The sequence below is a fragment of the Hippoglossus stenolepis genome, chromosome 21 (assembly GCF_022539355.2).
Source record: "Hippoglossus stenolepis isolate QCI-W04-F060 chromosome 21, HSTE1.2, whole genome shotgun sequence".
Lineage (NCBI taxonomy): Eukaryota > Metazoa > Chordata > Actinopteri > Pleuronectiformes > Pleuronectidae > Hippoglossus > Hippoglossus stenolepis.
The window spans coordinates 13,935,323-13,951,584 of record NC_061503.1 but is presented as its reverse complement, the minus strand read 5'-3'; the positions used below and the strand labels follow the sequence as shown (position 1 = coordinate 13,951,584).

Genomic DNA, 16,262 nt, shown 5'->3' with positions numbered 1-16,262 from the left:
TCAACCTGAGCCACAACTAATATTGTTCACAATTTGTTGAATATCAGTAGAGGGCACTAGAGCACTATACAATCAGGGATATGCTCCTGTGTGAGGAACACATCCGCAATGACTTTTGTTGTGTGTTAGTTGGTGGTGATCAGTATTTTAGAGGCTGTACGTTAATACTCAAGTACAAGTGCAACTTATATGAGGCTTGTGACCTCAAAACATTTAAAGTGCTGCTTGTTACAAGCTGATCCAAAATATATAGATTTTCTCAAAATTAATGAATTTAAATCAGTTAGTGACCTTCGTGTAATCTATAGTAAAATATGATCACACTACTAATGTAAGTTATTGCCTGAATTAAAGTTCTTCATATATTCTTGTCCACAAATATATTTATAAATTAAGTTCTGTTCACTAATACACAATACAACTATAATCATATAAAGAGATTCATGCCTTCATAAGAAAAGAAACCATCACAACTGTGTAAAAAAAGTACCATTTATACGTTTTTATCGAATACAGTACTGACATTTTAACACATAATAATTTACATTATTGCAATTAATGCAGTTACACTGGTCATGGATTTTACACTAGTCAGGGGACACATCAAAAATACATATTGCTTATGATGATTCAGCACAACCAGGTGGGAGAGAGAAAAATTAAATAACAGTTTTTAAATACAACTTTATACAAAAAAAACCAAACATGATAAATATTGTCAGACACATTTAAAATGTGGTTAATTCTTTTTTATTACACTCTGGATAACAGTTCATCTCTCCATATTGCACAAACAACCTCAAGCTGTTGCAAAATCGTATTCATATAACCATCCCCTGAAGAGCTATTTATAATGGCTCATGTCAAACAAAATCAAGTTTCAAACTTTAAATAACTTTAAACATTAAAGCATCTCATTGTATGCATTACATGTAGTGGGTTTCCATAAAGCAAGCATTCTTGGCATCATTATCATGGTGGTGGTTGATTGTCATCTCATAACACAGAGAGCAAGTGAGAAAAGAAGAATGTATATATTTATCTAAAATAAATATCATATACGTCTATCGTTGGAGGGTGTTCTATGGAAGTAGCCAGTTCCATGGGAGATTTACATCATTTAGATATGTTCATGAAAGCAAAGATGAAATATTGTACATGATTGTACGTTTGACTAGAAAGATCTCAGAATTAAAGAAATTTGGCAACAAACATTTAGTAACATTTACACAGCCTAGTGTATCTGTCTATTATATTCTTATAAATAAAAGGATGCTTGTCATTATGGCTTCCATGTTCCCCTAACCCTGGGGGAGCATGCACTCAACAGCTTGTCGAGAGGAAACAGCTGAGTGATGGTCCGTCCATTTTTAAGAAGACAAGACACTGGTCAGTCAGCGCTGATACCCACACCAGGGGATTGTGGCATACTGTTCCCATGAACCAGCCAAACTTAACATGCTGACATGTTGCCCTCGCTGTCGCTGCATAGTGTCTTGTTGTCACTCGGGGGTCCCTGCCTGGTCCAGCTTTGGCACGGTTGGGTCCTCTGGCCTTTGGCTCAATACTAGTAAGGAGAGAAGATTATGGGTGCATGTGTGGCCCTCAAAGGTCCTGGGGCAGGCCTGAAGAGCGTGGGGCTGATCAGGGGACCCTGAAGGATGGCTGTGGGGCCCGGCTGCAGTCGTAGTGCCAAGGGTCCGTGCCCCATGGTGCAAAAGGCAGCTGGATTGAGGGGGCTGGTCAGGAAACCTGCTGGCAGGGCCTTACAGAGATGCTTCTGCAGGGCCAGTTTAGTCTGACACACAAGACAAAAGATTTATTTAAATTATACAAAAAAAAACGTTTTCACCGTAGACACATTTTTTCCATGCAATTAATTCACTTGTTATAAATATCCTTCGAATTAGTATCTAAGAAAAAAAATGCAAGCTTTCACATTATTATTTCAGCTTTTATTTTTTCGGACCAAGGTTCCTTTTTCCAAGGTTTCGCTTCGGACATGTTCACGTTTAACCAATCAAAGTGCATGTTGTTGATGAGGTCACATCTTGAAGCAGTAGTAGTAGAAGAACAACTTCAGCCTCTATCAAGTCTGATATAAAGATTTATTTAATATATTTGTCTTTAGCCATTGAACACGGTTATTACAAAACTGGGACAGACAAACAAATGTGATCATATTCAAATAAAATACTCAAAAGAGAAGTAGCATTTCATAATCTACATCTTATGTAAACAGTGGGTATATCAACTTGAGTATATGTGTATGTACTGGTTGTATGTGGTTTAAGGGCCATTTAGAATATGTACAAAATAAAGACAGTCAAATATGGTGTGTGTGATAAATTCTTACCGCTAAGATTGCACTGGCCTGTAGTTTATTATAGGGGCTGAACTTTGTCTTGACAGGCTTCCCAGCCAAACGCTCTTTGTGTCTCCTGCTGTTCATGTGCTAAAAGGGGACAGAGCAGCGATTCGGTCAGGACAGCTCTGACTCACACGGCGAAGAGCCCATTACTTCACCTTGTACAACACAAAGGGTAACCGTCCTGTCTCTTTAATTACCAGTGGTCTGCCGTTTAAATAGCAGCAAAATTAGTCACATTAATTATATTTGGATCAACCCACATACCTGCTTCAGCTGTGTCTCGGAGTTGACGGACACCTGGCACAGTTCACAGTGAAAGGGCTGGCTGGACACGCAAACGACCGCTCTGGTCTTGCTGCCCATCCGCTGCTTAATTCTGCTGCTGGCGGGTCTGGGCGATGATGTCATCTTGACCCTGCGTTGTGACTGGCTGCTGTTCTGACCGTCCAGCATCTGTTTATGCTTGGAGCCTGATGCAGCCAATCAGAGAGGAGGAGGAAATGTCAGATTGATAATCATTTATAGGTTAAAAAATGTTGAAGTAATAAAGTGTTGTATAGTACGTACCACTACAGTGAGCATCCAACTGGGAGCTGGAATTGACTGTCACTTTGCACGTAGGACACAGGAGAGGTTTGTTTTTGTTGCTCTTGGCCTCCTTAGCCTCATCCACCTTCACCACCTCCTCCTCCTCCGCACCTCCCGTGGAGCCTCCCTGAGGATCAGAGCGTGGGGCTGAACTGGTGGCCAGGCTGATCCCGTCCACAGGTGGACTCTCTGAGGGTAGATCAGAAAGCTGAGAGCCAGGGGAGACCTGAGGGGAGACCTGAGGGGAGCGGAGCAAGGAGTCCACGGCTGTAGGTTGAGAGGAAGGGGGGGCTGCCAGTGAACTCCCCTGGGTGATTTCAGTTTGCTGCTGTGCAGGTGGAGAAGACAAGGTTGGGCCTGAGGACAGAGAGATAAAAAGAGGTTGTGCTTCACGACAATTCCATATTTGGCTTCATCTATCTATCTATCTATCTATCTGGCAGACAGACAGACAGACAGTAACATAAATGGCTTGTAGCATATACAGTCTACAGCCTGTATGGGTATAAATAAAGCCCAGATGAATTGAACTGAAAATGTATTCTGCTGGGAAGTTTAGCCAGAGGGGAGGAAAAAAATGAATTCTCGATTCATGCAAAAACTAAAATATAAATTATTTCCCCTCTCTGTGTTTATACGTCATTCTATATAACTGACCTGTCATTTTTTATATGTTCCCTTTCTTTCATATGAGCCTGTCATTCTACATTTCTCACCCTCATCAACTTATTTTTCTTCTCTGCTCTATCATCTCTCTATAATTCAGACCGTTCCCTCTTTTTCGCTGCCATCTCAATTTTTCTTCCTCCATCACTCTGCCTCTCTGTCGTTGGTTCCCTGTCTCTTCTGAAGCTCCCTCTGTCACCATCAATCAACAACCATGGCAACTGGTGAATGTAACAAGCTTATCATTATGTGGTTAGAGGGAAATTGATAGGTGCTGAAAGAACATGGGAGAAGGAGATCAATAAAGCACGACGGAGTAAGGAAAGGGAAGATGGCCACATTTTTTTCCCGTCAGTCAGAACGAGAAGCAGAAAGACAAATAACAGAAAGAGAGTAAAGAGACCGGAGTCGTCAAAATCGTACAGTTTGTAGGCAAGATGCTGAAGATTTAATAGTTAGAACATAAAGAACATGGAAAAGGTTCCAGGGAAGGTTTGACCATCTAGGACACTCGTGTGACTTGGTATTTGAGAATTTGTGGATTTGAACAATCTTAAAGCAACAGTATGTAACTTTTACTGAGCAACAGCGCCCTCTGCAGCCACACGTGGTGATTAATTCTGATGTGCGAGCTGCCGCTGTAAGAAATTCCCCAAACTCTGTTTAGAATTATGCATATTTATGAAGTTTCCTTGCTTAATATTGGGGATAAAAGCTGGATTTGAATGACTTCTAAGTCTTTTTAAATGATCTGCAGTTCTGCAGCATCACTCTTGAAATTGCTGGAGCCTGTTTCTGACACTTAAAGCTGTGACAATACACCAACAAAAATCTTAACTTTAACTGTTTGCTGGTCATCATGCTGCCACCTCTTCTACACAATTTTCTACTCTCTCTGACAAAGTCACAACAAATCTTCTAACAGGGGCACGGAACCGCCAGAGGAAGTTGTGTTGAGCTGCTGTTGATTTACAAGCAAAAACCAACATCAGAGAAAAAAACCCAACTGCATTCTCCAGATTTTTATTCTTAAGTGCTTTAAGGTTTCTCATCAAGAAGAATGTCTTTGCATGATGAGGGTAATTACCTATCTGACAGAGCCAATGATAGCAGGACAGGTAATTAGCCAGATGAGTGACAGCAACCAAGCCTTATTGCTTATGTCGCTTCAATTACCACTAATTACTCACAGGATGGAGCGAGGGTGATTTAAAAAATAACAAACTACGATTTAAACCTTTTTTGTCTTTCATATGAGAAAGGTCTCTTGGCACCGTTGCTCCTCCCATCATGCCCCTCTCTCGGTCTTTTCCCGCTGTGGATGGGCCGTGTCCGTTCTTGTGCCGGTTCCTCTGGGTCTCCAAGGCCTTTAGCTTGCGAGCATGTTTGTGACCTTTGTAGTGGGCCTCTGCCTGGGTCTAGCACACACGCAGATACATACACGCAAGCAGAACAAGCAGAGTGGAAAGTCAATGGACAGCACATGCACGGAATCACTGAATTAAAATGATTAAAAGGACAGCATGAAATCAGTAAACTGTAATCGTTCCATCTGTTCCAGCTCTGTGGCTTCACATGCTTCTATGGAGTTGGGAGGGGGAAAAAAAATGATGCGATCAAGCGTTTGACTCGAAGGAAGAGTCGCATCACCATTTCGATCATCGCCATCGTCATGGCTGTGCACAAATGAGCATCAGTTGGACTCATGGCGTCTCATGACCATCCACTGAGCTCATCATCCCACTGATTCGTTCTGACACAAAATGGCCTGTGTCCGTTATGCTGCAACACGAAATGACTTCTCCGCCTTTCCGCGGCGAGAGAAACAACATTTGTGGCAGCGTGACAACAGATGCATTCAGATTTGGGATCTGTAGATAAAAGACGTGCTCTACAGAGGAAGATCAGTGTCCAGCAAACGTGAAGTGCACCAACAGTGAAACAAAAACAGCCGAAGCAAAAACACATTCATCTTGGAATCCATACAGACATCACATATCTCAGATTTTTACATGAAACACATCAAATACAGTTTAGTTTCTCATTGTCCTCTGTGAAACCTTTTCTCCAGAGATGGAAAGTACAAATGGCTTCAGCAACTTGAGAACAAGCAGAAGTCATAAAGGATATAACACTACATATTTTTTTATATTGTGAAAAATCCCATTAAAAGGCCAAACCAATATTGTCTGTGTAGTCAAAACCTGATATAGTATAGTTTATATTAAATAAACCTAACCACTGAAAACAGACCCTCATAAATGTTCTAGTTACTCCTGTTACAACTCAAAATTAGAAATGCATATCTCCACCAAGGCTAACTGGCCACTTTATCAAAAATATTGCATACAGATCATTTTCTGCATCGGTTCCAGATTTGAACTTTTCATAGATAATAGCACTCTACACATGCCGGATTTTCTCATAAAGATCTCTGCGTTATTTCTTGATAAATTCACAAAATTTCCACAAAATGCTCACAGAAGTCTCACCATGTTAAAGAAAGTGAAATAAAAAATCCTGGATATGCCCCATTAATCAAACGTTAATGGGTTCTTCCTCAGCCAAATTTCAATAAAAGTGGCTCAGTAGTTTTTGCATTATCCTGCTAAAAGACAAACAGCAATACAAACAGAACATCAATGGCAGAGCTCATTTGTTTCAGGAGTTTATTAAGTCCTTCATAAAAATTAATGGATTATTTGTGACACATTTTTAAATATCTGTTTACAAGGTAAGGAGGGTGGATGACTTATTCACTGTTGGTTTTGTTCTTTTCATGGGATTTGTCAAAAATAAAAAATTACCAGCCTTTAAATGTTGGAGAGCACATTTTAGCAGCACCGGTGCCTTTCTGTATATGAAGGACACGAGTGCGCTCCCTGAATCAACATCGTAACTCAGTGTGGATCAGTGTGTCAAGACTTCAAGTGTCTGGCTTCCCACGAGGCCGTTAGATAATTTGTCATTTGCTCAAATTATCCATCCTAGTTATCAAGCACACGCTCTGCAGCCTCTGCTAATGCACATACAAACTCATAGTGTGTGTGTGTGTGTGTGTGTGTGTGTGTGTGTTGTGTGTGTGTGTGTGTGTGTGTGTGTGTGTGTGTGTGTGTGAGTGTGTGTGTGTGTAGGGTGGAGGGGCCCTAAGTGTCCCCATCAACACTTTGCATAAAGCTCGGCCTGCTACACAAACAGAAAGGGCAGCACCGTGGGTTGAGCAAAGGGTGCACGACCCCTTTGGCTACGCTGAATGTCAGTGCACACTAACCATTCAGGGTGAAGTCGCTCTCATCTGCATAACTACCCAGCATGCCAGTGTAGTATGAGTTTACTATGTTCTACCATAGTAACTTAAAACAAAAAAAACAAACAAAGTATCCCAGGACTGCTAAACACAAATCCCCAGGGACAGCTCGGCCTCGGCTGACCTTCATTCAAGCAGCTTTATGCATTCTCACACCACTGAGGCCCTAACGCTTCACACACAGTGAGCAACAACTGTCCTCCACAAAAGGGCAGAATAACTTAAAAACCAAGTTTGGTCGTTCATGCTATTGTTCACTGAGTTTACAGCTTTAAAAAGGAATCATTTTGAATATTTCCAAGTCCATATACACTTTTCATGTAGCAGCATATAGGTTTCACTTATCAAAAAGAAACCTATGTACGACTATATAGTGTGTGTATATAGTCGTCATCGAGTTTTGTCTTAACACTGAACGAACAGCTTCAGCTTTCTATTAGGGTCAAATCAACATTATCATTCGATGCACTTAATGTGTGTTCATCTGGTTGTGGATTTTATTTCCTGTGTACTTCTCTTGTTTGGCTTAGCATGGCACGTTGGCACAAACGCACACTATGTTGTGTATTTGCTGTTGTTGTTGTAACGCCTGTCTACTGTCAATCGTAAAGTTCTAGGCAGTACAACCCAAATGATTGAGCTAAAAGATGCTCAAACATGTGTAGAACTAATGGGACTACTCAGGTTAATAAGTGATAACGAACAATCAGAGAGTAATACCGATTTAAGAAGCATTAAAAATTATTGTCCAAACATCTCCTCATTGACATACATTAAAATGAATATGATAGTCTGCTGTTACATCAGGTTTTTCCTTCATCTCATAATATCAAGCTGAAGCTGCATGTCCAACATGACAAATACAGATGGACGTCTCTGACAGCGACACCTTCCATTCTTCTGTACCACACAAAGCAGTGAGTATAAAACACAAACAGACTTCAAACATTCGGAACTATTCCTTTAATCACATTTCTTTGAGGGGTACAAATTCCAGCCACTCAGTGCTGCCCCCTGTTGGGACCTGGTACCTGCCTGCAACTTGGCATCCACCTCCTGGGTCAGGCTGCAGGTAACACAGAGGGGGGAGGAGGAGAGAGCCTGTTAGCTAAAAAAAAAAAAACTGACAACATGACTGTATGTCCAAAAGTGAAGAGCAGAGCAAGAGAGAGATGAGGAGGTAAGGAAGTGAGGATAGTGTGCGCCAGTGTCCTAGTTCCTTCAAGTTTCAGACTGCACACAAAGAAGAGTCATTGTCATTCTGCCAGGTTCCTCCTGACAATATAAATGCTAATATGCATAAACGAACTCCACAGGAACGGGAGCCAAATGAACTTGAAAAGGGAGGCGTGATAAGAAGGAAAAAAAGCCACAGAATTAGCTGACTGGTTTTTCTTTTTAAGAACTCAGCAGTCGATTAAAAAGAAAAAAGGAAGCTGTACGATTGGACCGATTAGAGGAATAACCTGCTTCAAGATTGTTTTCAGACCACTAGGATGAAAAAATATTAAATGTGGAGAAAGAACAGGGACGTCTGACGGCAGGAATAATCAAAAGATGACTTTAAGATCACAACACGCATCAGGAGGGTCAGAATGTTTTACACTCATAGTGAGATAAAGCTCATTTAACAATCCTTTCACGTTGTGATATAAAAATGTCTCAGGTTGATTTAACGAATGACTAAGTTCTGCTGAAATCACGACTGTGTCGTCAAAAGTAGTTTTCCCACCTTCCAACAGGAAAAAGAAAACGCTGACTGATTGAACGAGCGTCTGACTCACAGTGGAGTTGAAGCGCAGGTGACAGATGTTACAGGAGATGATGGGTTTCTTCTTGGGGGGGGTCACGCCAAAGGTATGGTTGATCACTGCCTTCTGCACTGGGTCCATCTACGAGATAAAACACACACACGCACATATCTGAATAATTTGCACTTTGTCTGGCACATTTTACACAGTTTTTGGGGTTTGAATGCCTGTTTATGTTTTTCATCTTTTATGAGTTACATCCTTTCAGCACTTTGGCCCAAGAAAAATGTCCCCATGGGGACAATAAAGTATATTTGATTTGATATGTGATGTTTTGGTTTGAGGGAGTTGTGCAAACAGGAAAAAAAGCAGAGACAACCTACAAGGGCACAAATGCCATTGGAATTTCTTTTTATTATCAGCAGATATTCCCAATACCATCAGTAAAATGTATTTGCCCCAGAACCAATTAAATTTTGTAGCAGATCCAGATAAACCGACATATTACAGCTATTTTGACATTTCACAAAACCTTCAGTGAATAATTCACGGATCTTGATGAAGACAATCAGCTTGATTGACTTTGAGGGGACTCTTGGGCCTTGGTGGAAGTCTCCCGAGTGCCATTCTAGTTCCACAGTGTGACGTTTTAACATGGATGACTTTGGCGAAAGAAGATTACTTTGACTTTAGTATTTAGTCGGCGGCGTATATTAAGATGGAGAAATTACAGCTCAATTAACACTTTTTAAATATCCTTTTCTGATCAGTTCTATTCATGGAGGTAATCCCTACAGTGCAGCCGTGTTGGTGGAGTCTTATTTTTAGCCTCTAAGTGTCAGACAGGAATCTTCTCTCAGCCTCCCACATGTCTACGTTTAGTACTTTTCCTCTGATTTGTCTCATAAAGGGTTAAAGCTAAATGTAGACTAAATGTACACTATTAGTTTCACCATTCGGAACCAGACCAAATGCATATGTGTGTGGGAGTAGTGTTATCTTAGAGATGTCCAGATCATGTTTACCACTGACTGGAGCGAATATGACAACCTGCCAATATAGTCCAGGAGAAACATTTATATTTTCCTATATAACAAGGGCTACAAAGTGCACGTTCCAAGTCAAATAAAGAGGATTATATAAGACATGCTTCTGCGTCACGGCTCAAACCAACAAGACAAATAAATAAAAAGCTTAGAAGTTGGTCTTGCAAACAAAACAAGCCCTAAATATTCAGAGCACAACATTGAATGAAAAAATGTTTCCTCTTGTAAATTGTTGCCTTATACTTAGTTCAAGTTGACAGCCGCCGGTACTCAGACATCACAAGACGCTGATCTGCTGCTTGTGTTTTCTAATTAAAATCATGCATCATCTGAGCTTCTCGTTGAAGTTCTAAAATATTTACCATTCTGCTACAAGTTGTGGATAATGTCTGTTTATAACACACGTATTATGACGCAAGCTTATGTTCAATTGGGTTTGGACAAAAATCGAACAATTTGATTCGGTATCTCACCGTGTTGAAGTTTGGGAAGAGGCTAAGCGGCGAGGAGCCGTTGACCCTCAGTGGCAGAAAGTGCTCCAGCTGGGCGTGACTCTGCGCCTGGAGGGGTCGACCCGGCAGAGGCAGGGATCCCAGGAGAGGGTGGACCTGACTCTGGGACAGTGCACCTTCAGGAAGGGAAGAGAACATTTACATGAACACATCGCTGGGAAAACTGGTTCCCTCTAACTTCTCTGTCATCTGATTAAAAGGGAATTGCGGTGTTTTTCAACCTCGGCCCTGTGTTTGTTAATTGGGTGTGTAAATGAACGGTGTTGTATCACATTTGTGGATTTTCTTCACATGAGCCCACCTGAGCTGCTCATCCTTACACACACAAAGAGAGATTTTAGCACAAAGCATATGAGCTCAAGATCCATCGCCGCAGTGAATGATTCACTCAGTAAAGCTTTAATGACTTCGGTAATAGCAGGGGATAAATGATGAGAGCCTTCGCGTGGCCTTTTCCCGCTTCACGAGTCCATAGTTTATCTTGACAAATGTCTCTGGCCTTTAAACACAGCACTTGTGTGTAATTGTGTGGTTTGGTTCCTCCTCGGATCCTGGAAATGTGTCTCTCTAGATAAAGAGGAAAGGGACTTTGAATAAGGGGTTAGGATGAGAGGTGGACTGTACATACATATTTTCGTTTGGTCTTATTTGGTCACCAGTTTTCCATCTTCTTGCACACATTAGTTCTGTAGCGTTTATTTTTTATCAATCCCACCATCACATTTAGCTTAGAAATCTCCTTCCACAAGACCTCTCATCTCGCTTCATTTTAGTTGCCCTAAATGCTTTTAGACTGCTCGTGCTTCAAGGAGCCCCATGGCATGACCTTTGTCTGGACCCAAAATAAACATCAGTGCACTCGCATGTAAATTAATTCAGTCTTACATTAGCATGGTGTATGCTTAAAGTATTGGTGGAAGAATAACATAAATATAAATAAGCAAAGGATCTGGATCCAGTTTAACAAGTTATCCTAACGTTCAGTGGGTTTAACGGGTGCCTTTTGAAGCTAAAACTCAATTTTTGAAGTGCTTGAAATATTATGAGGTTAAAGAAAATTTGTGGATGAAAAATCCAGGATATTACATTAAACACAGCCATCTTTGTTGTACATTACAATATTTAAAAGACTTGGGTGGGAGGTTTGGCTGTAGCAGGATGGAAATTGATGTTGATGAGATGGCTGAAGGAATCATAAGGTGGATATTTTGTCATAAACAAAAGTGAATAAAATTGATGGCAGCTTCACCAACTGCACATTTAGGAAAGATATATGAGAAACCCATAATGTACATATGTGCATTATGGGTTTCAATGAAAAAAAGAACATGGACCAAGAGAATAAAACAAATGGCAATTATCAAAACATATCTACAGGAGACTGTTGCAGATTATTGTACCAAAACAGAATATCAATAAGTGTATTGTTCATGAACAGCTGGATACATTCTGCAAATACTGCAGTGAGTGAATCATAGAGTTGCAGTCTAAAGATGTTTTTTCAGCACAACAGGAGAACACATTTCCAAACTGTGCTTCATCTGCACCTCTGGATTTCATGTGTTATCTCTGAGGAAAGAAGCAGGTTTGGAAGTCCTTGAGCATTAGCATGTTTTTTTACTAATCTGGTCTCATATTCAAACTGGTTCTTAAGTCTGAGCGGAGACACAGGAACGGAGGAAAAGGGGAAAACAACCTACTAAGGTAGTTAATGAAGAGTGAATTCTCAATATAGGCACATGGCTTTAGCAGGAACATGAAAAGGAGCTAGAGATCATAGATGTTGAGTTGTTGAATGAAACCGTTCCATGCAAGTGAGCCGATGTTTGCTACAGGCAAAAGATAATAAAGCAGCAGCAACAGTGAAAACATCATCGCCTGCAGCAACAAACGCCCGAGGGTCTTTTTTTTTTCGGCAGGGAACTAAGCAAGATATAAAAACTTGCCACAAGGTATTTTAAAAATCTGACTAATGCAAAACCAATGTCTTAAATAGAAGTGAAATGTGAAAATACTGTATAATTGGGTATATCAAATAAAAGTCTTCGTGAGCCATGATAATAAAAAAGCTTGCATGACAATTCCCATGTTTAGCAAGCATGATTGTATATAAACTGTATATAAACATGGTTGACATGACAGCTCCACAAAAGTAAAGCCAAATCATCTTCATCGCCCCCTGGTGGCTAGCTGCAGTACATGTCGTAAACCCTGCCTCCTCCATGCTAGTGGATGGGACATGGGTCAAACTAAAATGTCAAAGTACAATAAATATGTTTTTCTCAAAGATGGTTTCTGTCATTTTAGGTTTACAAAAAACGAAGGAAACTGATTCAACAAACCACAACTTACACTGAAACAACTTCTATTTGAGTAAAACCCATGAATAATAATTGGCAGACGCATCTCTTCACTACAAAGAGGAGATGCATGTGACCAGAGATAAATACAGAATCACAGAGGAGGGTCCTGGCCATCGAAAGAAGAAGAGAACACAGCTGCCGAGGGGAAGACAGAGTGGAAAACAATATGAAATATGAAGAAATTGTTTTTATCCCCATCAAATAAACATTACTGTTTATTTTATGTATTCAGGAATTACAGCCACTCTGGTACTTTGCAAGTATTTCGATTTGAAAATGAAATGAGAGGCGTGATTATGATTATTACTGTGTATTTGATCGTGCATGTACAATGTGCAACACATCTCCCCGGGAAACACACACGTATGCAAAAGACACACACACGCACGCACACAAAAGCAACACGTGTTCACTGATTGAATTTGTTTTTGATGAATTCCATTTTCATTCAAATGCTCCACCAGGACTGTTAATGTAGCGCCGATCTCAATAAAGTATATTGAATTGTGTTACACTGAATAAACAGCGAATGACGGAGCAGCGAGAACTGGGGGAAAGTAAAAGAGAGAGAGACACAGATGAGACAGTTTCTTTTCCCCTCCTCTTCCAGGCCGATGTGCTTAATCTGCCTGTCAGTGTGACTTTTGGGGACATTGATTCCCCCCCACACAAATCTGAAATTGATCTCATTAATCTGCTCTGCATATATTCACAAAGCACGGCAGAGCGAGATGTTTAATTAACTGCGTTTTCACCGAACAAACTAGAAACTGCCATCGTCTGTGTAAATGTGGATCAGGCGAGCAGAGGAACATGCTTCTGACAGGACTGTGCCTCCAGTTACCATCTCATCTGCATCCACAATTTGGGCCCTGGTTTAACCATCTGAGTGAATAGTACAAAGTGCATTTGCTTTTTGAACAACGTGCACGATGCAAAAAAATGACAACTGCATCAGTCTGAGACTAGCGGAGAGCTTGTGTCCGGGCGTCACGAAGGCTTTATCCCAGCGAATCCGACAAGATTGGTCTAAAGCTGTGGTTATATTAGTTTAATCATTCTTGTAATGTGTTACCCAGCAGGACTTGATTAGTTTTTTAGAACTTCATGGAGTCAAAGTCATGAACTTGATTAAAGAACCCATTACCTTAAAGAAAAAGGTCCAGTGGAGGGAATTAGTTAAGCAGATAAGCTCATATACAAGAAAAAACAAACAAAAAACAGCTGATGAAAACAAATATAAATGTTTTTCTAGTAAGTTTGGTTTTAATTAGTTGTTTGATGTTATAAAATCTGGGGGAAACGTCGTGATTGACTGAGACTGAGTCCTGATTGGTTGATTTATATACAGTCAATGCTTGCTGCCAATTTGTCCCAGTGGTCACTTGAGATATTGCCGCCAAAAAAATATCATGCAGCTTAAAAAAAAAGAAGTCATATTTCCAATTGCTTGGTTTGTATATTCGCTAAAAAAAACACCATGGCCCCTAAAGTCAGGCTGGGTTTCCATGTGCAGGTCTAAGCCAGTTAGCTGGACATGACAGTCACTGCAGGTTGCAGCGTACAACCACACAGTTTAATCCATTAACGTCTGTGTATCAAGCAGGGAATTGAGCAGGGAATTGCGCTTTTGTCAATTTTGATTTCCCCCTTCTTAATGTGTGAAATTCAACATATTAAAATGAGCCAGTTCCTGCTCGCTAATCTCCATTCACTTTCTTTTTCTATGCAGGAAAGACAGATTTTGCATGGAGGCTGGGAGTGTAGGTCACAGCAGCCAACCTCTCTGCTTTGAGAAGGGATACAAGATTATGAGCTGGAGAAATTATAGCACCTTGAAAAAAAAGAAGACGAAAAATGGGGGGGCGGGGGCTTAATCTCTATTGTGTCTAGGATTAGACTCTGGGTGACTCAACATCACAGCAATCAAAGAGGGAGGGAAATGGCATCTTTCCATGAAACGAGGGGAAAAAATGGGGGGGGGGATGAGAAGCTTTCATATAGCGACGAATCAGAGTGAAGGCATCAGAGGAGAAGGCTGCTTTGGCTCGTTTCATGGTGAATGCATTTCATAGTATTATCTGTCTGAGCCAGTTTCTCTGTCTTCCGTCTCAAACATCATGGCGTCCTGGAGGTAGAGTCACATTTCACCTACCGACATTCCCCCCGTGAGCCTCCTATGTGTGGCGTTAATCACTTTTATTACTTCCCTCATCCAAAATGTTTCGCCAGCCACATACGTTAAGTGGTGATCCACGGATTTTGAGGATGAAAGCAGATTTAGGCGAAGTGACGAAGACCAGAGCTGCTGTGGTGTCAGTGAAACTAGAGCGAGACAAAATGCAGGGGGACAGATGCAGGAGGACAGATGCAGGAGGAACGTGCAGATGATTTTTCCTCCTTTTCTCACATTATTATAGATGTTATATATCAAAGTTTTCATTCTCATTCCGACTTAACCCCACAGGTTTGGCCTCAAGATTCACATTTGTCACCTTTACCTTCTAAATAAGATATTTAACATTGTAGTGTTCAGACTATTGTCGTTAATCCTGTACAGTATCTCCAAAAACTTGTCATGAGCTAAGAGCTAAAGTCATGATTTCAGCTATGTAAGCTTTATAGCTTTTTCAGATAGTTTAATACGGTTTTAAGTGTTTCATTTAGCTACAGAGGATGTTGAATCTTCTTCAATTTAACACCGGATGTTTACCTGGTTTTTCACAGGACAATGAGCTTTTCTTCCACTTTAGAAGTATTTACTTATCTTTATTTTTACCACTGAATATATGTACTGCACGTATTTGTAAATGTACAACCATTTTATCCCTTTTCCTTTGTGTTGAATGTTATTGTGTTGCGACGCTGCAATACAGAATATTGTGTGTTCGCTTTTTCCTGTAAAACAAAACACAACCCAGATTATAATTAATATAATGATAATTTCAAAATCAAACTTGAAAACATAGAACCTACAGTCAACATTACAGATGACTAATCTATAAAGTAAAAAGGCTGAATAAAAAAGGCTAAATTATTTAACAAAACCAATTTTTATTTAATAAATATTAACAGTTGTCACGTACAGTGTCATTTTAATGGTTTGTTGAGATGTTTGACATTAGCACTTAATAAAGACGCTGTAATGAAATCACATTTTAATTTACTATTCACTCTTGTTATTAAATATCTTAATAACATGTGTAAAAAATTAAATAGATGACAAAGCCATTGTAAGTCACTGCTGCACACTTTATTCAGTGTGTACGGTGCCCATCAGAAAATCCCACTCCCTCTATCTCTAACGAACACTAATCTTTCTATTTGCAGAATAGCACTCAGTCATAACAAACGGTTTCATCAAATAGGCCAGATTAAGCACTGAGGAACGTGGAATTTGAATGCCGAGAAAAATGCAGCCTCTTTGACTGTATTTTTTCTGTTAAGCCTGCAAAACACATTGTCGCATAATGAAAATTGAATGGTATGTTTTCCACGCCACAATGGCATGACGCACACAGCCTCTGTGAGTCATAAAACAGAAGTGGTTAGTGCGCTGCTGCTGCTTTGGCCGTAATGTTGATGCCATTCATTGCTTACACAACAGGCACTGAGATAGGCATTTATGATGAGCTCTGGTGGATGAATTAGCATCCAT

General features: G+C 40.3%; 1 protein-coding gene across 2 annotated transcripts in view; it reads right to left on the bottom strand.

The window, feature by feature from the left end:
• Positions 1-478: 478 nt before the first annotated feature.
• The window catches only part of LOC118100127 (zinc finger protein 385C), a 58,354-nt gene continuing 42,570 nt past the window's right edge, over positions 479-16,262 (bottom strand). For both annotated transcript variants that reach the window (XM_035144879.2, XM_035144880.2), the window contains 7 exons: positions 10,203-10,357; positions 8,717-8,824; positions 4,863-5,043; positions 2,939-3,316; positions 2,636-2,841; positions 2,357-2,455; positions 479-1,798 (listed from right to left, as the gene is read on the bottom strand). In XM_035144879.2, the coding sequence (XP_035000770.2) occupies positions 1,568-1,798; positions 2,357-2,455; positions 2,636-2,841; positions 2,939-3,316; positions 4,863-5,043; positions 8,717-8,824; positions 10,203-10,357 (1,358 nt within the window). In that variant the 3' untranslated portion in view covers positions 479-1,567. The remainder of the gene's footprint in view (positions 1,799-2,356; positions 2,456-2,635; positions 2,842-2,938; positions 3,317-4,862; positions 5,044-8,716; positions 8,825-10,202; positions 10,358-16,262) is intronic.